Source organism: Antechinus flavipes, chromosome 2 (assembly GCF_016432865.1).
Source record: "Antechinus flavipes isolate AdamAnt ecotype Samford, QLD, Australia chromosome 2, AdamAnt_v2, whole genome shotgun sequence".
NCBI classification, from domain to species: Eukaryota; Metazoa; Chordata; class Mammalia; order Dasyuromorphia; family Dasyuridae; genus Antechinus; species Antechinus flavipes.
The window spans coordinates 582,164,107-582,186,917 of NC_067399.1; the positions used below are offsets into that span (position 1 = coordinate 582,164,107).

Genomic DNA, 22,811 nt, shown 5'->3' on the forward strand with positions numbered 1-22,811 from the left:
TCAAGTACTTTTTGTGAGAGAGATGCTAAATAGCTGGCATCTATTTGTTCGTTAACCTCAGAAAAGGTATTTGTACCTTTTCTAAAATGGATCCTGTTTTTTAGGAGAGACCTTAGACATGAATCATGCTCAAGTTTTGTGGTTCTCCCATGTTCTGGAGAGTGGGGCATAACAAATCGGGGATTATGAGAAGAGTCTGACCTTTTTCGGCATAAGGCTCTCAGAGGACTGATTTGTTTTGAGCCCAGAACCAGAGTTCTACATGGAAGAGAGCACACTCAAGTCATAGATGATGCAAAAACTGGAGAGGTAAGTTAGTATGGGTAGAAAAGAGTCAACTTTTGGAAGGCTGTAAAGATCACTATTCTCAAATATCTTAGGGGTTGTTATATGGAAAATTAACCAGACTTGTTTTGCTTGTTCTTTAAAGACGGCATTAAGATTAATGGATAGAAACTCCAGAGAAATAAATTTCAGCTAAATATAACAAAGTTGTCCAACAGTGATATGGTCTACAACTGACATAGGTACATTTCTTCTTCCCCACCCTAAAATGGAAGTCCCAGCAAGAGAGTTCCATGCCACATGTTCTGGAGAGAGGGAAAAGAGAGTAAGAAGCAGCACATTCTTCAGTGGTAAGAAATAGACATTATTCAACTCATTTTCTGGAATGGAGTTCCTACAGGCCCAAACCTATACATTTTCCAATCTGTACATCCTAATCCATTTTTGCTATATTTATTTTTATATTACCTACATTTCCTCTTCCAAAGAACTATCCCTTATAACAAATGAGAAAAAAAAGTTCAGCAAAATTAACACCTTATCAAGTCTAATATCATATATAGTTTCATATCCATAGTCCTTTAGTCTTTCAATGAGTATTTACAATTCAACTCTTTCAATAGCTGACTTGCATATACTTAATGTTTCTGAATGAACTTTTTGGAGGTATTATCTCTCTGTAGAAAGACACTAACAATATGATTTTCTAGATTTCAGAAGAGTTAAGAGGCTTTTCTTCATAGTCTTCAATTCTTTTGCATCTACTTGGTATATTACTGGGCTACTAACCAGGGCTTAAGTGAAGGATAGCTCTACTAAAGGGTTAAGTTAATTTTTTCTCTCTTCTTTGAATCCCTAAAGAATTTCATTTTTATTTTTCTTGTGGAACATTATGCATTCTTCTTTCAAGATGGGCAATTTTACTAATGCAAATCATCACTTCTTTTTCTTAACAGATGATAATTTATTTTCTAAGACCCCCAAAAATCACTTTTTTGATCACCTTTTAATGATCAACCTCTCCAGACTTAGGCTCATCTTAGACAAGTTACCCTTTTCAGTTTGTAATAACTGCTAGTACTTGCTCCGCTCCCACAGCCACTAAGAACCCAGGGTCACCTCTCCACAAGCTAATGAAGTAGTAAAACAGAACTTTATCGTGGCATTACATTCAGCCTTGACTATAGCTCTCCATACATTTCATCAACCCTCCTGCAGTTCTAAAATTCTTAAGAGCAAGGAATCAAGTTTTATTCATCCATTAAAAAGGTCTTTAGTACCTAGAACAATGCCATGCTGCCTTTAGAAAGCTTCTAAATAAGTCATTTGATAAATATATTTATTGATTTGAAGTTTAGAGACAGTAAAGCTAGACTGTCTTGGTATAGTGAAAAGAGTTGAATTTCAGAATAAGATCACTATTATTTTAGTACTAGCTCTGCTGCCTATTACTTGGGTAACCTTAGGCAAACCATTCTTTGGTCTTTTTTTCTTATCTTTAAAATAATCTTTACTAAGTTCCCTTCCAGTTGGAAATCTATGCTTCTAAAGTGCAGTAGAATGGGGTGGAGTAGAAAGAGGATCCCACTTAGCTAGAAGGCTGGGAAGGGGCGGTTGGTAGGGTAACAATGTGACCTTTATGCAAATAGTACTATAATCTATCTCTAACAGAATTTAGTTCCTAAGGAGGAGCGAGTTCAAGTTATCTGCGGATTAAAATTTAAAAACCTTACTTCTGAGCTTCTAGTTCTTATTAGCCCTCACCTTTACTACTCTATACAGGTTCAGAATGACTTTCTTTCTTCCTCTTTCCACCTCACCATCTTTCCAGTGTGTCAGTTTTGTAACGTTGGCATGATACTGGATTCCTCCATTCAATAGTAAATCAGTTGCCAAGTCTTGCCAGTTCTTCCTTCATAACGTTTCTCCATCCAGACTCCTAACTTTTACAGCTACCAATTTGGTTCAGAACCTCATCTCTCTTCTACATTATTGCAGTAGCTTTAGTTTTTCACCATTCCAGTCCATCCTCCACAGTGTTGTCATAAGTAGTTTTCCTTAAAAGCAGATCTATTTAACTTCAGTAGCTTTATTGTGCCACTGGGGGGGAGGGGGAATGAATTTTTTTAAAGCTCTACGGAGCCCCACTTTCTCTCCCTAGCATCATTCCACCTCTCCAGCTCAGTACTCTGTGATCTAGCCAAATTGGCTTTCTGTTCCTCTTTCAGAAGACTTCAACACACTATTTCCCCTTCTCAATGACTTTGCACTGGCCATCTCCAGAAGAGTGTAATGCACCCTCTCCTTATATCTGGTTCATAGGATCCCTCTCATTCTTCAAGGCATAACTCAAGCCATTGCCTTCTCCTTGAAATCCTTCCGATTTCGTCAACTATTGATTCCCTTTCTCTTAAGTTTCCTTGTATTTAATTTGTTATTTATTCTCTTTATATATTTATATCTTCACATGTACTCCTCTTTCCCATTAGATTACACGTCATTGCCAGTAGGAATCGTTTATTCTTTATACTTGTGTCCTTAGGGCCTACCACAGTCTCTGGCACATAATAAGACATTTAAAACGTTAACAAATTTAAAATGTGAGGAAATAAGGGTTGTGATGAAACTTGGGGAAATGTTTTAAAAAAACAACACATTTTTCTTAGCGTTGTACTACAGCAGGGACTTTCATCAGGAGACCAGGGAAGTCATTTGAAGTCTGGTGCTCTTTCTTGGGGCTTCAGGATGTGACACAAGAAACGAGTGTCTAGATGAGCAGAAATACTCTCGCATGGGTCGCCATACTTTGGAGGTTCAGTGACAAATGCTCAGACTCCGGAATGAGGCAACTTGGTCTGACTCAAGGATTTTTGAAAGGGTGGGGTGAAAACCAGCTAAGGCGCCATAATATTTGTAGTGGATGCCTTCCGCGTTCAATATGTCATTACCCAAATCATCCCAAATCATCGTGATTGGGTGATAGGCGATCCCCCCGCCGCCGGGCTCCGCCAACCCCCGGAGTCAGACTAAGGAGAGTGATCAGAAGGCGCGTTCACCGCAAAGTCCCCACAGCAACCGTTCCCAACGGCTTCCCCCCAACGGCTGCGTGAGCTAGCACGGCCGGAGCGCGCGTGCGCGGGACCCGCCGGGGCCGCCGCTGTGTGCGAGGGCGCGGGCGCGCGCCCCAGGCCGAGGCTCTGGAAGCTGAGGAGGTGCCGAGGTAGTTGCAGCGGGAGCGCCGCCTGGGAGACAAGAGGAGGGCGGCGGGGGACAGCTGGAGTCCCGCGCCTCCAGAGCGGCGCCTCGGGGGCCTAGAGAGAAAGCGCCTGGGCCGGCAGCGAGGGAGGCCGGCGGTTCGCCCCCGCATCGCCTGAGAAGCCACCATCCGCTGGCCACCCGCTCCCGGGACTTGGTGTGACGCGGGCCTGCAGTCTGCTAGTCGCGGCGCCGGGACAGCTCGCACTTCGATCCCCCGCTCCCCAGCGGACTCCGAGTTCCTCGGGGTACCGGGGAGGGAACGCGGGGGCCCAGGTCCGGGGGCGAGGCGCCCTCCCCCGCTTCCTTCCCTCGGGACGGCCGCGGGCGGCCCGCCCGCCTGGAAGGCGCGTTGGCCGGGACTCGCCGGGCACGGAGCGCCGCCTCCCCCAACCTCCCCCCGGTGGGGGCCGGGACCTCGGGAGCGGGTCGCTCCTCCCCGGGGGGTGCGGACAGCCCAACCCTGCCGGGCTGCGCTGCGTGGAGGAGTGGGGCGTCCGGAGGGACCCCGATCCTGCCTGCCTGCCATTGAAACCTAAAGGGAGAAACCAAAAGGAAGAGAAACTTTGGTTTTTTTATTGTGGTTTTTATTCTGTAACTGGAGGGAGCTTCGGCGGGCAGGAAAAATGTCCTTTTTTAATTTCCGCAAAATCTTCAAATTGGGCAGCGACAAGAAGAAGAAGCAGTACGAGCATGTGAAGAGAGACCTGAACCCCGAGGATTTTTGGGAAATTATAGGTGAATTGGGGGACGGAGCCTTTGGGAAAGTGTTCAAGGTAAGAGCCGAAATTGGGAAGCTGCTCCTCGCGGCCGGGGCCCCTTGCCCAAACTCCGTGCAAGGGTTACCCCATTGGGGCTGTCTGCCCCCTGCCCTGGCTCCCATTTCTTCTTCCAGGAATGTCAAACTTCAGCTGAAGGGCCACCGAGTTAAAAGCTGGCTAGGACAGCTGGCTTAAATGTGGAGAAAAATGGGGCCTGAATTCACCTTTATAAATAAAAGAGCTTGCTAAATTCCGGCAAGGAAACGCAAGCTTCACTGTTACATATTTAGAAGTTTAAATGTCTACTACGATGTGTTTTAGTTAGATAAAAAGTAGCTTCTAGGTTTTCTGGCCTGTCGCTTAATTGACCCTGAAGTATTTTTAATGAGAAAGTCGTATTTGCAGGGCAGTTACAGTACACAGCACTTTGTCTATTAGTTATCCTGGTTGCCTGGATTAAAATAGATCGATTTTTATTGTGGATGACTTAGTTTTATTTATATCTAGCACACAGCTCCTCTTTCCTTTTTCTTTTGGATGAGAATAGTGATTGTTTTTTATTCAAGGTCTTCATTGGAAAAAGACTCTACAGAATTAAAGTGTCGGAAGGAGAAATTTTCTGGAAGAAATGTGTATGCAAAGCTAGCAGTAAATTGTGGCTTAAAATGTTTTGGTTAAGTTAAATTTTAAAAAGAGGTTTGAGCTTTCAACTCTAAGACAATTAGTGTCAACAATTTTTTTGGTAGAATTTTTTTTTAAGACGCGTATTAAAAAGTATGTTCTTGGATCTTGGAATCTTAATCCTGAAATCCAAGATTGTCATGATATTGGATTTAAAGGAAGTTTGAAGCCCATGGTATAGGTGTGATGTCATGGGTAGGGGTAAATGGTATTTCACTTCTTCAAAGCTTGCCTCTTTGCCTGGGAAGGATGTGTCATAAGCTGCATATAAAAGTTAGGGAAGGGATATACTGCTTGTTGTCCAAGAGGAGGAAAGGGATGGCTTGGAAGGTGGGTAAATTGGGAAAGAACACTAAGGAGATCTGTAGTGGAAAAAACAACTGGCCTGGAAGTTAGCTTTGCACTACTACCTGTGTGACCTTGGGTTAAGTACTTCATCTCTTCAGTGTCTTCATCTATAAAATGAAGTGGTTGCAATAAATGATTTCCAAGGACTTTCAGACTTAATAATATGATTTTCATAATTTATCTAGGGCTCTGTAAGTCAGGCAAAACTAAGGCTTGATTCCCTTTTGTCATTTTGAATTCTTTAGGTAAAAGGAAGGTGGTGGGATGACTTGGACAGCTTTTGGTTTTATACAATAGGCACCTTAAGTTGTATTTAAATAATATTTTTGTATGTATTTAGCACACTGGGAGAAAAGGGCATTAAAAGTAATATAATTCCTTTATATAGACATTTTCATTTTTTAATAAGAATAAAGAATTTTTGGTGATACTGTCAATTAGGATGTTTGTTTTCTTAAACATCCTTCACAAGTTCATTGGTTCTTAATCGAATGGAACTTGAATATCAAATCCAATCCCCTTCACTTTATAGATGAGATGAGACAGGAAGTGGGATAAGCAGATAGTGAACTATTTCACCAGTTTCTTCTGCCATAGAAATACTGTTGAAGAAAGGGAAACAGATGTTGAGAACAAATTCCTGCCGCACTATCTTAATTGTTTACTGAGTTTTTATGTAACTTAATTGCTGAGTTTTATGATAAAGACTAAATGTACCTTCATTCTGGCAGGTCATTAATTGAAAGCCTTAGAAAAGAGTAAGAATAAAAATCTGTTGTTGAAGATTATAAATTATATCCAGGAAGTGCAAGATAACTTCCATAGATTCGATAACCTTTTCATTGGCAACCTGATTTTTGAAGACACGAGTATTTTGGAATATTTTTGTTTGTTGTACCACTTCTTGTATAAGAAGATATTGCTTCTAGGTAATTTTAACTTGAACTAGCCAAAACTTTGGGTTCTGTTCTGTTTTGTTTAATTCCCAAAGGTTCATTTACATTAATTTTGTGTTGACAAAATTCTTTATAAAAAATTTAATAGAGAGGCCAGCCATTAAAATTGTATTTAGTTTTTCCAGCTTAAAAATTGCATAGTTTTATTGGAAAATTAGAATTTATGGCTGCTGTTACACTCTTAGGCACAAAGATAAAATCATAAATAGAATAACATGTCTTGGTTTATGCGTTCAAAAAACTACCCAAAATAGTCTTAATGCTTTTACTTCTATGCCAGACATCTCCGTTCCTCATCTCCCCCCCCCCCCCCCCCACTTCTCCTTTTTCTCCTCCCCCCTCAATCATTATTTCTATCTTTTCTCTACCTCCCTCTCATCCCATGTCTGGAAAATTCAATTCTCCCTACTTTAGATTTCCTTTTCTTTTATCTTGATTAGAAAAAGATTTCAAACTTTGTGTTGGAACTATTTTTTGAAAAAATTATTTCAAACAATAAAGTAAAAGCTTAACTATGGACTGATGAAAAAATGCATTTTTTTCATGGATTTCTAAATTACTTTTATATTATGATTTGTGATTTTTAAAAACAACTTCATTTTGGAATACGTTCACATTTTAATATAAAAAGCTTTTTTAAAAATAAATTTTCCTTCCACATTGTTTTGGGAGGGATTCCCATCCTTCAGCTTTTTTAAAGCTTTTTTCATTTTATGAAATTTAGAAAAATAGGAAACAAAGTTTTATATACCTCATGGTGATATTACAGAATATCATTTTCATATATTATGGACTTATTGATGATAGTCTTAGTCTTGAGAAACTACTTTTTTTGTTATGGCTATAAATACTTTTTTCACAAGAATGTAGATGACTTAATTATGACACTTCTGATTCATTTGACAACCAAGAAGAGAGGCCTTCTTTTATGGAGTAGGCAAACACTATTAATGTAAAACGTAGTCATCAAAATCCAATAAAATTAAAATTATATCCCATTTTATTGGGAGTCTATTCCCTTGAGAACAGTCAAAACCAGAGTTATAGTATTTAAATTTTCAAGTAAGTTTAAAAATGTACATATTAAGGAAACTTTTAAATTCTTAAAATTCTAATTTTTACCCAGATAAGGGAATGTTGAGAGATTCTTTTGTGTTGCTATTTGCAGCTTAATATTTTTTTTTAAGATTAGTCAATATTTATTGGTTTTTTAAGGATGCAAGAAAACAAATTTGGTTTTATTTTTACATATGCTAGAAATATTTTTAGTATTTAGTACAGTTGGATAATGTGGTCCTTGAATTTCACTATAACATTTTTTTCCCCATATTTTTAAATTTATGGATACATTTTGTTTTTGACACAACAGATACTTCACAAAAAATACCCAAGCAAACCCCTCTAGAAAGGACTTTTCTTTTTCCCCTTCCACCAAAAATAAAACCACATACACCTAGCAAGATAATTAGTGATTAGCAGAAAGAAGAAATGTTTTATTTAACTTAGATATTTTGGTGCTATAACTAATTCATAATTGTATTTGACCATAGTTTTGTTTCTATGTTGATTTTTATTTACATTGTTGCATTAAATGTATATGTTCTTTTTTCTTTGTTTTCTTCATCTAACATCATTTCATACAGGTACTTTCTTGTTTTTTTAATTGTCCAGATTTAACAATTCTTAGCTTAGCCAATCCCAAGTTGGACATATTTTGTTTTCAGATTTTCTTTTCTTTTTTTTTTTTTAATTATAGCTTTTTATTTACAAGTTATATGCATGGGTAATTTTATAGCATTCAGATTTTATTTTCACAGATAGTGCTTTTTTGAACATTTTTATCCATAGAAGTTTTTTCTGATGTCAGTAACTTCCTTGGGGTTTAGGCTAAGTAGTGTAATCTCTTATTCAGAATATTTAAACAATTTAGTGACTTTTTTATGTAATCTCCAATCATTTTCCAGAATGGCTAAATGAATAAACAATTTTGCTCGCAGTGAATTGGCGGATTTGTGTATAAACACAATCTCTCTAAAAATGAATTTTTCTTTTTTCTGACAACTTTGCAAGCATTGTAGGTTTATAGTAGTTTCAGGGTTAATCAGCATTTCTCAATTTACTAGTTATTATGGACATCTTCAAGTAGTTAAAAGGTAGCTTGTATTTTTTTTTTTTTTTTGAAAACTGTTCGTTTAGTTTGAATACTTGCCTCTTGGGCAATTATTTTTATCAATTCTTATCAATTCCATATAGATTTTGTATTACATACTCTTTAGTGATATTTGAAGGAAAATTTTCCTCCATCAATATCTCTGATTTTAGTTGCATTGATTTTAATTGGTGCTTTTGCACATTTCTTCCTTTGTACTTTATGTAAGGTTTTACATATTCTAAAATCAACATTATTATCATCTGTTCCTTTTATGGTTACTGATTTTGCCCCATCTGTAATTGTGAGAGGAAAAAAAAAGATTTTCTAGTCTTTGTAAAATTTTTGTTGTATGTTTTTACATTTAGATGATATCTATATACAAAAAGCTTTTTCATCAAAATACTATCCAGTTTTCTCAGTGGTTATAAAACAAGGACTCATTCCTCAAAACTATTGTTTCTTGTGGTTATGGAATACTAGAGTGCTTTCGCACATTTGTTTCTAAGTCTTACATCTCTTAAGTTTATTACTGTAGTCATCCAGATTCACATTCATAATAATCCTTAACACTCCTGGCTCCTTTGGTACCCATATCTAGTTAGTTTCTGATTCTTCCTCCTCTACATCTTGTGTGTATCTATCCCTTTCTTCCCAGTCATCCAGTCATTAAGCTAGTTCAGGCTTTTATCTCTTGCTAGAACTATAGAAACTAGTCTCTTGATTGAACTCATGGTTTCCAATTAATTTCTCCCTCCTCTCTAGTCAGCTTTCTACATAGTTGCCAAAATAATGTTCCTCAGGTACAAGTCTGACTTGTTTTATAACTCTTCACCCCTTTTCCTCTACTTCCTCTCCCCCTTCCCCCATGAAGAAACTTCAGTGAATCTTGAGAATAAAATAAAGGTTTCACAATTTGCTATTCCCAATCTGATTTTAGGCTACCTTTCTACATTTCTCATACATTTCTTTCCTTTGTATGTTATGTAATCCAACCTTTGGCCTACTTGTTCTTCATACACAACTTTCCATCTCTAGGATCTGTACTTTTTATAGGCATGTCCCCTATGGATTCCTTTGTCACCTCTGCCTCAGAAAATTCCTAGCTTCCTTCAGTGTTTAGTTCAAGTGGCTTCTCCTAAGGTAAGACTTTCCTGTGTCTTAGTTGTTAGTAGTTGCTGATTTCCTTCTCAGATGATCCTGTGGCTCCATGTTTCTGGCTAAGTCAGTTTAATTTCTCAGGACCTATAGCTATTTGCTAAGACTAAATTTCATATCAGTGGCTGATCTTATTGGTAGGTGGAGTTCTTTTTCTGACAGTTACCTACATAAAGAAATCTAAGGATCCGAAGTACTGTAGAAAAAGGTTAAATAATAGGGGAGATGGTAGAGATCTTTACTCTTAATCTTATTGGGAAAGCTTCTAATGTTTCTCTATTATAAGTAATACTAGTTTTGGAGTTATTAAAGTATTATTGATTTTTTTTTTAATAGCACATGATCTTTCCTTCCTTTGACTGTGTCATCTTTACAAAGAAAAGCAATTACTCAAAACCAGCCAAGGAAACACCAAGTAACAATGTATGCAAGATTCTGTTCCTGTAGTTCTCTACTGGGACAGGGGTATCTCTTCTCTGGGATCAAGGTTATTCATTACAATTAATCTTAGTTCAGCTACCTTTTTAGTATTTTTATTTACATTATTATATTATTATGCATATTTTTCTTCTAGTTCTGCTTACTTCACTGTACATAAAAGTCATACGTATATGTATGAATAAATATTATAAGCACTGTACTAAGGTTCTGGGGTAATAGTAAAACAAGCAAACTAAACCATTCTAGTCCTCGAAGAGTATACATTGAAATAGAAGAGAAGGACACATAAAAGAAACCTGAAAGAGGGGAAGAGGTTGATAATGGGGCATCTGTATGGTTTGGAAAATCAATGGGAGCGATGTGGTTCTGGGCAAGGTAAGGTAAGAGCTTGCTATTAGAATCCAGCATTCTAGAGAAGATTCCAGAGATTCAGCAAGTTTCATAAGTTTTTCTTAATTCCTTTTTTTCTTTTTAGTGGTGCTATTATTCCATTTTTATATCACAGTTTGTTTAGCCATCCTTCAATTAATAGACAGTTAACTTTTATAGTTTTTTGCTACTACAAAAATTGTTGCTATGAATATTTTTTTACATGTGGGACATTCCCTTTCATCTTTGACCTTCTTAAATATAAACTCAATATTGAGGCTCCTGTGTCTGAGATGTTTAGTGACCTATCTTTTTGTAATTCCAAATTGTTTTTCATAATGTAACCAGATGCACTGTATATATTAGTGTATTACTTCTGTAGCCTTGCCAAAATTAACCATTTATGTTATCTTTGCTAAATGACTATTTGTGAGGTAAAAACTCGGTATTGTTTTAAATTGCATTTCACTTTTGATTTTAGATAGGCATTTTTGATTACAAAAAGTCCTTTTCAGTAGCCCCCTTCTCTTTTTCTTCTCCCTCTCTTCCCCCAGTTTCATTGGAAACTTCACTGTAATGTGCAGAATGAAATTAACTTTTTCAACAATGTGAAAGATTATAGGAATTGCTTTTAATACAATTGAAAAAACCCTCCAATCCTAGGCAACTTAAATATAATTTTTCTTGGGTATAATATTTGTATTTCAGGTAGCTAGTTGGTGAAGAAGATAATGTGCTAGGCCTGATATAAAGAAGATCTGAGTTCAAATATTGATTGCCTCAGAAACTTACTAGCCACATAACAAGTCATTTAACTTTTGTCTGCCTCAATTTCTTCATTTGTAAAATGGGGATAATAAAAACTTTTAATTATCTCCCAGGGTTGTGAAAAGAACCAATTAGATAATATTTGTAAAATACTTTGTAAATCTTAAAGTGCTATATAAATGGTAGCTATTATTATTGTCCAATAAGTTTCCCTCTTATGTGTTAAGAGAAGAAAAAAAAATTAATGAACAAAACATGCATAATATCATTATTAGGTTTTTCTTTTGTAATTATTTTTATTTCTATTTTCCAAAGAGTTTTAAATACTATTTATATTGATTTAAAAATTGATGCTATTAGAGAATCATAATAACTAGCAATCATTTAATAGCATCTAACTCCTTTCCTAAATAGTCTATGGGAAGCTGTGCATCTTGCCCAAGATTAAGTAACTAGTTAGTAACAGATTTAAACCTAGAAACTCAATTCTCATACTACATAATTCTGTGCATTTTATCATTATTTAAGTTTAAGATTCATTAGTTTTGAGTGTATCTTTGTAATTCATTACTTCATGCCTTTGGAAAGCTGGGAAAGGACTTCCCTTTTCTCCTGATCTGCCCCTCTCCCCATTTATATAAGGAAACATATTAAAACAAGTTTTAATAACATTTTTACTACCCAGTAACAAAAGAAACACAGTTCAACAGGACCACAAAACATAACTGACTATCATAGATATGGGAGTGTTGGGCTTGTCTATGGCTTTCCTTTCCATGAATACTGCCCTACCTCCCTCACTCTATGTCTTATTTGTATGCTTGATTTGGCTAACCACTTGTACTGATTTAATCTTCATTCTGCTATCTGCTACTGAGATGTCAGAGTCCAAATTCCAGTATCAATGATAAGACTAAAGCACCAAAAAGTGATGGCAAATTATTTTGTATTGATTAAGTGTTCTTTCAGTTTCATCTTAAAATACTCTTGATATATAGGGGCCTTAAAATTTTTTTTTGCATTCTTATTTTTCCTTTCACTTTTTTGGGAGACATTCTGTTTATAATCTTTCTCCACCTTTCTCCATTGTTATTTTGTAAATAAGCTTGTAGTCTAAACCAGGGCTGCTTAAACTTTTTCCAGATCTCTTTTTGCCTGAGAAATTTTTTTTTGCAAACCTGGGTATTTGGGTATATAAAATAGGTGTACAAATCATACATAATGCACATTGTGAGCCACAGTTTAAAAAGCTGGGGTCTAAACCATTGTTGCCCTCTGTGTTATATTTCTTGGCAAGAAAATCAAATGTCTAGCTGAAAGGCAATTTCTGGATTCTTTTGGCCTCCTTGTTGTGGCAGCTGTTTTATGTCTGTTAAACTTTTCCAGGAAATTTTGTTCTAAATCATTATCTTTTGTATATTTGACTTTAAAAAAAAGTTTTCCATTGGAATCCTAGTCTGTGAACTTTTAAAATATTCTTATATTTCAAGATAATTTGTTTTACTTGTAATATATAGAATTATATATTATAAAAATATATAATTATGTACTATATATTATATAATAATAATAATAACATAATCCTACATATTTTATGCATTTAGAAACTTGTTCTAAGTAAGTGGTCTATAGGTTTTACTAGACTATCAAAGGGTTCATGACACAAAAATGATTTACTTCTGGGATGTAGATAAGCTAGAGAATACTCAGAAGAGTGCAATCAGAGGCTGTGACTTTACTTAATAGCATACTGAGTTAGACTGGTCCTTAGATACAATCTTCCTGGAACAACACTTTGATCAAATACAGGTCAAAAAATTTATAGTATATGATAACATTATATGCTGTCGATATTGATAAACTATTTCAAAAATTGAAGTAAGAGCTAGTCTTTTAAAAATACTTTAGAAAATTATTCATTGGTTTCCAGTAGTCAATTATTAGATAGACCTCTTTTGACTGAAATTTAATGAAGAATAGATGAAGTTGAAGTATAAATGTGAATTTGCATATTAGTATTCTAAACAAGACATCTTAAGATATTTAATTCCTTTCAGGGAATTGTGATTGAATATAATTTTGGAATTTTACTCAGAGTATTTCTCTTAAGTGAAGGGTATGATTGCATATCTAGATTTCTAATGACTTAAAACAGTTTTTTTTTTTTTTAATGAGTTTTATCTCTTTTGGTGTGCATTTATGACTTAAGCCCTTAATGTTATGACAATAGAAATAGTTATAATCTTATGTAATTATGAATTGGGCTTCTAAATAAAACTTAAAATATATATACATTTTCTGTGCATAAGTTGTAGAGTGTATTGTAGAAGCAATAGATTGTTATCTTAAAACTATTAGTGATTATTATTTAAGATGATATGAATTAAGTTAAAGTGAAATCTGATTATTTAGGATAATTAGATTTTTTTGGACAGTAACTCCCTTTAAAGAGATGACCTTTAAAATGTTGACTTTTCCCCCCACCCCCCAAGGTGGGGTTTATGATCTTCATTAATTAATGTTAAGGAAATGCTTTTATCTACAGCCATTGGTCCAGAAGAGATAGCATGGTCACAGTGAAGTACCCAATCCATTTCTTTTTTTTTTTTTAATTATAACTTTTTATTGACAGAACATTTGCATGGATAATTTTTTGCAACATTATCCCTTGCACGCACTTCTGTTCTGGTTGTTCCCTTCCCTCCTTCCACCTCCTCCCCTAGATGGAAGGCAGTCTTATACATGTTAAATATGTTATAGTATAATCTAGATACAATATATGTGTGCAGAACCTAATAGTTCTCTTGTTGCACAGGAAGAATTGGATTCAGAAGGTAAAACAATAACCTGGGAAGAAAAACAAAAATACAAACTCATTTCCTGTGATGACTGCGTTAGCATCCTGGATACCTTAGAATCAGCCAGAGTCAGGATAAGCAAAAGTCCTTAGTCTTTATTCTTGGTCTTTATAGGTAGGATTGAATTGGATGGAAGCAGAATCTTGGAGATCTTCCTTCTCCCTGGTCTACTGCCAAAGTGACTCTGGCTAGTCTTACTCCACCCCCTAGTCCCTCCTACAATCCTCTGTATATACCAATTATCGAGCCAGTACAGAATAGTGGGAAGGGCCATTTTCCAAGCTTATGCCCATAGAGTATTGTCCAATCGGTAATTAGCCTTAAGTGCTCGGCTGTCCTGACTTCAGTGCATTGACTTAAGAGTTTCAAGCCCATTACATCTCCCGCTTTCTTTTGTTTTAGAACGTGAGTGGTCATGCCATCCCTGACTTCTCGGGGAGGTGAGAACCCCAAAAAGGAGGTGATCACACCCTCCCTGACTTCTCAGTGAAGGAGGTGAAAACACCAAAAAGGAGGTGATCACACCCTCCCTGACTTCTCAGTGAAGGAGGTGAAAGCACTAAAAAGGAGATGATCACACCCTTCCTGACATCTCAGTGAAGGAGGTGAAAACACCAAAAAGGAGGTGATCACATACTGACTTCTCAGGAAGGAGGTGAAAGCACTAAAAAGGAGATGATCACACCCTTCCTGACATCTCAGGAAGGGAGATGAAAAGCACCAAAGGGAAGGGGGGATTGCTAGCAGGTTTCTGGGCTGAAGGGTCTTATTAGAAACAGGTATGCACAAACCCATCAGCATGGGAGGTATTATGCAAGCACACAGCAATAATGCACAGGCTATTAGTGATGATTCTCCCTACAGTCACTGCAGGCCCAATGTGGTGTAACAAACGTGAATTGTAAATGCAAGTAGTGGTATAAAAAACAATATAAATCAACATGGTGTTGTAAAAGATTTCCAGAAGTCCTAGGAGGAGGGTATGTAAACAACAGTCAAACCTACGCCTTCTTCAGCAGCCAAGAGATAGTCTAAAACCAATCTATTGTCCGTTGCTTCACATGTCAGGGAATCCAATGATTCCAGCAGATTTTGAAGTCCTGCAACAGTCTTATCATCTCTCAGAAAATCCAATGATTCCTAAGGGTTTTGAAGTCCTACAACAATCTTATCATGTCTCAGAGAATCGAATGATTCCTGAGAGTTTTCAAATCCAACAGCAATCTTATCGTGTCTCAGAGAAGCCAATGATTCCTGAGGCTTTTGAGGTCCTACAACAATCTTATCATGTCTCAGAGAATCAAGTGATTCCTGAGGGTTTTCAAGTCCAACAATTTTTGATGTCCATGAGTCAAACGCCATAACTGTCAGGCTCTTTCAGTGGTGGGCACAGTCAGCAATGGAACCACCCAATGTTTCTTGAGTCTTCTTCGTTTCAAGGGTCTGTTCCCTCTCTCTCCGATGGACAAGGCAAATACGGCTAGTTGGCATCATCTGATTCCTTCTACATCTGTGGTGATATAAGCAAACCCTCTTCTCCAAGCAGTTAACCTGTCTGGTCCCCTCCATTCACCACTTTCTGGCTCTCTCCACATCACCTGACAATTATCTAAAGATAGTGGAGCTGTTCACACTGAACACTGCCCTTCCGGTGGGTTATAAAACCTGCCTGCCGGAGCCAGTGCATCTTTGTCAAAAATCAAGAAGTTAGTAGTATAAAGAGCTAGATTTAGAAGTTCTCTAAGGTTACCTGTGGCTCCCCCCTTTCTTTTGTTTTTGGAGGAGCTTCTTAATGTCTCTGTTTCTCTTTTCTACTATTGCATGTCCTTGGGGATTAAAAGGTATGCCAGTGGTGTGTAAAATCTTATACTGTGCACAAAAGTTTAGAAGTATATGCAGGACCATTGTCTGTTTTTATTGCTTGTGACACACCCACAATTAAATGCTTGTATAAGGAATTCAGTGACCACTCGGGCTCTTTTGCTGCTGGTATTGCAAAAGTGAATCCTGAAAACATCTACCACAACATGGATAAAAGACAGACGACCGAAAGAGTTATAATGGGTCACATCCATTTGCCAAATTTCATTGTGTCTCAAACCATGAAGATTCTTCCTTGGAGGCAGTGTAGGAGTGTGAAAAGGAATGCAAGCTGTAAAGGCTTTTACTATGCTCCTAACTTCCTCTCTTGTTATTCCAAATTGTAAACTTAAAGCTCAAGCAGCCTGATGATATTTAAAATGAGATTCTTGGACTTCTTGAAATAAAGGAGTATTGGCCAACATAGTTAGAAGGCTATCTGCCTTTGAATTACCATCAAAAATAGGACCTGGAAATCCACTATGAGAGTAGACATGCAAGATATAAATCTTACCTGGATGCTTTCTCACTTGCTCTTAAAGTTCCTTCAAGAGCTGATATATATTAGAGGCTACAAATTTTATTTGGGCTGTGGCAATTCTTTGTACCACCCCTACTAAATAGGCTGAATCAGATATTATATTTATAGCTCCTGGATAATAAGTGAGTGCTAGAATGATTGTATACAATTCATTCTGTGAGTGGACTGAAAAGGAATTCTGAGTACTCCCTTTATAGTTGTCATGAGAGTATATAGCACAAATTATGTTTGGATGCATCTGTAAAGGTAGTTGGTCCTTTAAGAAGAACTTTAGAAACCTTCTCTTCAAGAATCCATCGCCAATTATGTAATAATCTGGTTATCTTTAATGGAGACGCGTGTGTAAAATTTGGAGCTATGGCTAATAAAATTTGCCACTCTGGGATGGTTTCACAGCACACATTAATTTGTGCATTGTATTAAAAGTGTATATCTTGTCAGTTCTTATCCCAGATAATTGTACTCCTCGCTTTATGGCCTTTAATAAAATTCTAGCCACGAGCACTGGGTAAGGAGTAAGGCTTTGTTCTGATTGTGCTTGGAGGTTCACCCACTCTGTCACACTGTCTCCTTGATGAAGGACTGCTGTGGGTGCCTCTTGTGTAGCAAAAACTGATATTTCCAAGGATTTTTGAGTTACTCTTTCAACCACATTGCATAAAGCCAGTTCAACTTCTCTCAAAGCCTCTTGAGCTTCTTTTGTAAGTTGGTGTGGTGAGTTCAAAGCACTGTCTCCCCTTAACATGTTGTATAATGGTTGTAATTGATAGGTAGTCAAGCCTAACACTGGACGCATCCATTGGATATCTCCTATCAATTTCTGAAATTCGTTTAAGGTGTTTAGCTTCTCTGTTCTTAAGGAAAGTTTTTGTACTGTAAGCACCTTAGGGTATACTTCATATCCTAAATATTGAAAAGGAGCATGTCTTTGAATTTTTTCTGGAGCTATATGCAATTTGTAGTTCTTTAGTGTTTCCATGGTCTTTTGATGACATTCTTCTAACATTCGTTCCTCAGGTGCACATCCCAATATATCATCCATGTAATGTAATAGCATAACTTTTGGAAATGCTTTTCTTATTGGAGTAAGAGCAGCAGCAACATACATTTGGCACATAGTAGGGCTGTTTTTCATTCCTTGTGACAAAACTGTCCCTTCATATCTTTTATAAGGCTCAGCTAAGTTAATGCTGGGCACTGAAAAGGCAAATCTTTTCATCTCCTTGTTATCTAGAGGGACAGAATAGAAACAATTCTTAATATTTATGACCCAAAGAGGCCATTCTCTAGGCAATTGAGTAGGAGATGGAAGTTCAGGCTGAAGAGTTCCCATAGTTTCCATCTGTTCATTTACCTTTCTTAAATCAGTCAACATCCTCCGTTTTCCAGATTTCTTTCTTACAACAAACACTGGGGAATTCCAGGGATATAGAGAAGGTTGTAAGTGTCCTTGGTCAAGTTGCTCCTGTATTATATCTAATAAGGCCTGAATTTTATTGCTAGCTAAGGGCCACTGTTCTATCCACATTGGTGTATCAGTTTTCCATTGGATAGGAACAGGTGAAAGTGTTGGCAGGCCTTCAACAGCAGCCCTGGCTAAAAAAACGAAGTATTCCTTTTTAATCCTAATTGTTGTAAAATGTTTCTTCCCCACAGATTGATAGAGATTTTTTCAACTATAAAAGAGTAAAAAACTCCTGTTTCACCTTCAAATATCCATCTCAAAGGGTTAGCACTACTTCCCCACAGATTGATAGAGATTTTTTCAACTATAAAAGAGTAAAAACTCCTGTTTCACCTTCAAATATCCATCTCAAAGGGTTAGCACTAATTTCAACTGCTATTGATCCTCCTACACCAGACATGTAGGTGTCTGCCTTAATCTTTGGCCAGGGACTGAGCCAGTTGGCACCTCTGATGACTGTATGATCTACACCAGTGTCTACTAATCCTTTTAATGGTATGCCATTTATATATCTAGCATAGGACAGACAGCTGTCACAGCTGGATTTTGTTGCTTGGAGTCAGAATCTGGGCGACTATCACCAGATTGTTTATTAGGAGTCTGTATCAGTAAACCTGATACTTCTACTTCTCCTGGTTAATAAGTCACACTGTGTCTATCTATATTAGTGACTGGGATATTATCTATACATTCCCCATTTTCCCACATCAGTGCATGGATGGACACTGTTTTGTAAGTACACTCAGGTGGTGAGATGGTCAAGTCTACTGTGCCTGGAGGCAAGGGAGCCATAGGCTAGAGAGGAACAGATTTCACCTCTTCAGGGAGTATCTTAGTTGTCCCAACTGCATACAAATCTATTCTCCCCAGTTGTAATCCCTTTCTCCCATCATATGACTTCCTGGCTGATTGGTCATGTCTGGGTACTGAACTTCTAGGCACTCTCTGGGTGCACTATTGGCTGCTGTCATGCCCCAAGTGTTTTTTGCCTGGCATCCTAGAGCTGGGCCCCTCATCCCGTTTCCCTGAATCAGTCTACATTCTGATGCCCAAGAGAACCTTTTGTTGCATTTTGGACATGGGGTATTGGGTCTTGTTCTCCCACCCTGTTTTCTCATTCTGTCTCTATGCCAACATTGAGCTTTCAGATGCCCTACTTTGCCACATTGAAAACATTGACGAGTTTCTCTGGAAGTCTCTTGCTAAAAGGGACCCTGTCTTCCCATGTTGGGATCTTGGAAGTCTGCATCATAACCTGGCTACAAAAGCTATTTGTGCCCACTGTGGCACAGTATCTTATGATCTCCTCTAAAGGAGCATCCTTGCGTAGTCCTAGTATAATTCTTCTACAAACCTCATTAGCATTTTCTTTAGGAAGTTGCCTTATCATAATGTTTGTTACTGCATTTTCACTATTAGTTCGTATGACAGCTATCTGCAAACATCCCACAAAATCAGCAAAGGGTTCATTTGGTCCTTGTGTTATTTTTGTGAATGCTTCACCCTTATCATTTTTGTTGGGGAGAGAAGTCCATGCTTTGATAGCATCAGCAGCAATTTGCCCATAATCTGCTAAAGGGTAATTAATCTATACTGAAATTTTGGCGTAAGAACCTACGAGGATTAACTCCACTGGAACTATTTTGTTGGGCTTGTATTTTATAGAGCTCACTATATTCAGAAAGCCACAACAAGTTTTGTCCAGGTTCTGAGCATGTCCTTGCCATAGATTTCCAGTCCCTAGGGGTTAAGATTTCATAAGCCAAATTCTGTAATAACATCTTAATAATATAAGCTGATGTAGCTCCATAAAGAGTGCAAGCCTTTTTCAGGTCTTTGAGGATTTCTAGATCAAAAGGAGCATATCTTCTACTTTTTTGACCTGAAGAGTTAAAACTGTTGAATCACAGGATACATACCTATTTTCAGATCACCTAAATCCTGCCCTTCTTCTGTGGCTTTAAGTACTGCCTTTTGCAGTCTTGTCATAGGAGGGGGTGATTGCTGGGAGGGAGGTGCTGGTGGTGTCAGTGCCCCTCCCACTACTCCTCCCCCCTCCATCTGGGAAGGTGAAGTTGATGGGGGCATGTCAAGAACCAGTTCTGGTTTAGGAGGGGTTGAATCACCACGCCCTTCATCCTCACTTGCCCTCTGGTGATAATTGCTTTTAATACGTTCTTTGTCTTCCTCATTTTCTTCACACTTCCTCATCTGGCTGTTCTTAAGAGTTTTTCTTTTTTTTATAACTGGCAGGATTCTTTAAGGCCAATTGTATTATGTTGTATAGATAGAATGTTTCCTTGGAAATTGAACGAGGACCTTTATCATTGTAGTATTCACATAGCTGATCTCCTACTAGTTTCCAATTATCTGGCCCTATTTCTTCTTCCTTTAAGAACCAAGAGGATGTGTGTTATAATATACCCAAGAGTTTAGCGATCTGCAGCCAAGTTAGAGAATTAAGCTTTGTCCCTTAATCAACTTAGGCATGCTTTCTATAGCTCCCCCTTGGGGCATGGGTGGGCATGGGGCTGGGGGATAATTAGGGTCCTTGGTCCACACGTTGGGCACCAAGTGTGATGACTGCATTAGGACTCTCGATATCTTAGAATCAGCCAGAGTCAGGATAAGCAAAAGTCCTTAGTCTTTAGAGGTAGGATTGAATTGGATGGAAGCAGAATCTCTGAGACCTTTCTTCTCCCTCATCTACTGCCAAAGTGACCCTAGTTAGTCTTACCCCACCCCCTAGTCTCTCCTACAATTCTCTGTATACACCAATCATCGAGCCAGCACATGATAGTGGGAAGGGCCATTTTCCAAGCATATACCCATGGAGTATTGTCCAATTGGTAGTTAGCCTTAAGTACTTGGCTGTCCTGACCTCAGTGCATTGACTCAAGCCCATTTCAATTTCTCAGTGTTGTTCCTTCTCTGGATATAGTTGATTCTGCCCATTTCAATTCCATTACAATTTCCCAGTGTTCCTTCTCTGGATATAGCTGATTCTGTACATCATTGATCAATTGGAACTGAGTTAGATCTTCTCTTTGTCGAAGATATCCACTTCCATCAGAATACATCCTCATGCAGTATTGTTGTTGAAGTGTGTAATGATCTTCTGGTTCTGCTCATTTCACTCAGCATCAGTTCATGTAAGTCTCTAAGCCTCTCTGTATTCATCCTGCTGGTCATTTCTTATAGAACAATAATATTCCACAATATTCATATGCCACAATTTACCCAACCATTCTCCAATTCCCAATCCATTTCTTAAGAATTAATATTAGAGCATTTATATTCTCTGATTCCTCTTTGATATAGGTTGTTACACTGTAAAACATGCATTATGTGGATTTAATTTATGTTCTGAGCATCTCCTGTCTTTTTATATTATGATCTTTGCCTTGTTAATAGTAACTAAAACAGTTTGTTCCAATTCTTCAAAGATTTTTCCTGCATAAAACTTGTTTCGTTTTTTAGTTTTGATTTTTAAACTTGTTTTTTAGTTTTAAAAAACTTAGCACTATTTCAAACTAATGCAGACTAACATATTTTCTCCTTTATCTTTCTTATTTCCTAACTTTTTGTGGTATTTAATCTTAATTCTCTTAATATCTTATAGGGTGGTTTTGTTTTAAATAAGCATTCCTATTAGAATTTTCTTTGCTTGTCTTCTATTCTACTCCCTGGACTACTACATCTAAGACTACTTCCAAGCCTACATAAAATATGTATCTACAACTTTATATTTTGTTCATATGTGTATGTGCACGTGTGAGCGTGCACACACACACACACACACACGCACACACACTTCTTTTTATCAATATATTATTCTCTATTGACATCCCTCACTATTGCCTTCTCTATTCCAGTCTTTGATGAAGAGATATCTCTTCTCCTTGCTTTGACTTTCTCTTCTTTTATCTTCAGCAGATTGTCTCTATTGTTACTTTTATGCCTCTCATCTTCACTTTATCCCCATATATCATTTCCTTCCCTGCAACACTCAGGCTCCCCTCTTCCTCTCTTATAACCCCCCCTCCCCAAATTCTTTTAGACCCTATCATCTTTGCACGATATCCTATTTCATTTCTTCTCTTTTCAGGCAAATTGTTTGAAGCAGCTGTGTCTTCTCATTACCTCTATTTTTTATTCTTTCCTTTTGGACAATTTGCAATTTGGTTTCTTCATTATGCAGTTGTAACTGCTTGTCACAGTTTTTGATGATCTCTTAATTGCTACATCTAATGATCTTTTTCTTCAACTTATTCTAACATCGTTCTGTAGCATTTGATATTGTTTGACCATATTTTCCTACATATTTTTTCTTGAATATTATCTCTTCTTTGGCCTTATTGGTGTCACTCTCTTTTGATAATTTTTCTGCCTTTCTAATCACTTTTCTACTGGGTATTAATCACGCCTTGCTCCCTAAATATATAGTCATATCCCTATGTTCTATTGTAGTCCCTCCTCACATTTCTTTTTATACTCTCATACCTGATGATCTCATCATCTCCCATGGTTTTTATTGTCATTTTTATTCAGATGACTCCTATATTTCTAACCTCTTTGTTTCCTGAGCTCCAATTTTACATCTCCAACTACCAATTAGGCATTTTGAATTAAATGTCCCATAGACATCTCAAACTCAATAGAATCTCCATGTATGATATAACAAATTTTTCTTCCAAATCCACTCTTTTAAATTTCTCTATTTTTGTCAAGAAAACCACCATTATTCTAGTTACTCAGGATTGTAACCCCAACTTCATCCTCCATTTCTTGCTTCCATCTCATATATCATTTAATTTTTAAATTCTGTTTACCATTTCTTGTGTTTGCTCTCTTTTCTCACTTAGCTACATCTTTGGTTCAAAAGGCTTATCATCTTTTTCTTGAAACATTACACT

General features: G+C 37.2%; 1 protein-coding gene across 2 annotated transcripts in view; it reads left to right on the forward strand.

Annotated features, from left to right (window-relative positions):
* The first annotated feature begins 4,075 nt into the window (after positions 1 to 4,075).
* Positions 4,076 to 22,811, forward strand: part of SLK (STE20 like kinase) — a 73,314-nt gene continuing 54,578 nt past the window's right edge. For both annotated transcript variants that reach the window (XM_051981353.1, XM_051981354.1), the window contains exon 1: positions 4,076 to 4,316. In XM_051981353.1, coding sequence (XP_051837313.1) covers positions 4,167 to 4,316 — 150 coding nt within the window. In that variant the 5' untranslated portion in view covers positions 4,076 to 4,166. The remainder of the gene's footprint in view (positions 4,317 to 22,811) is intronic.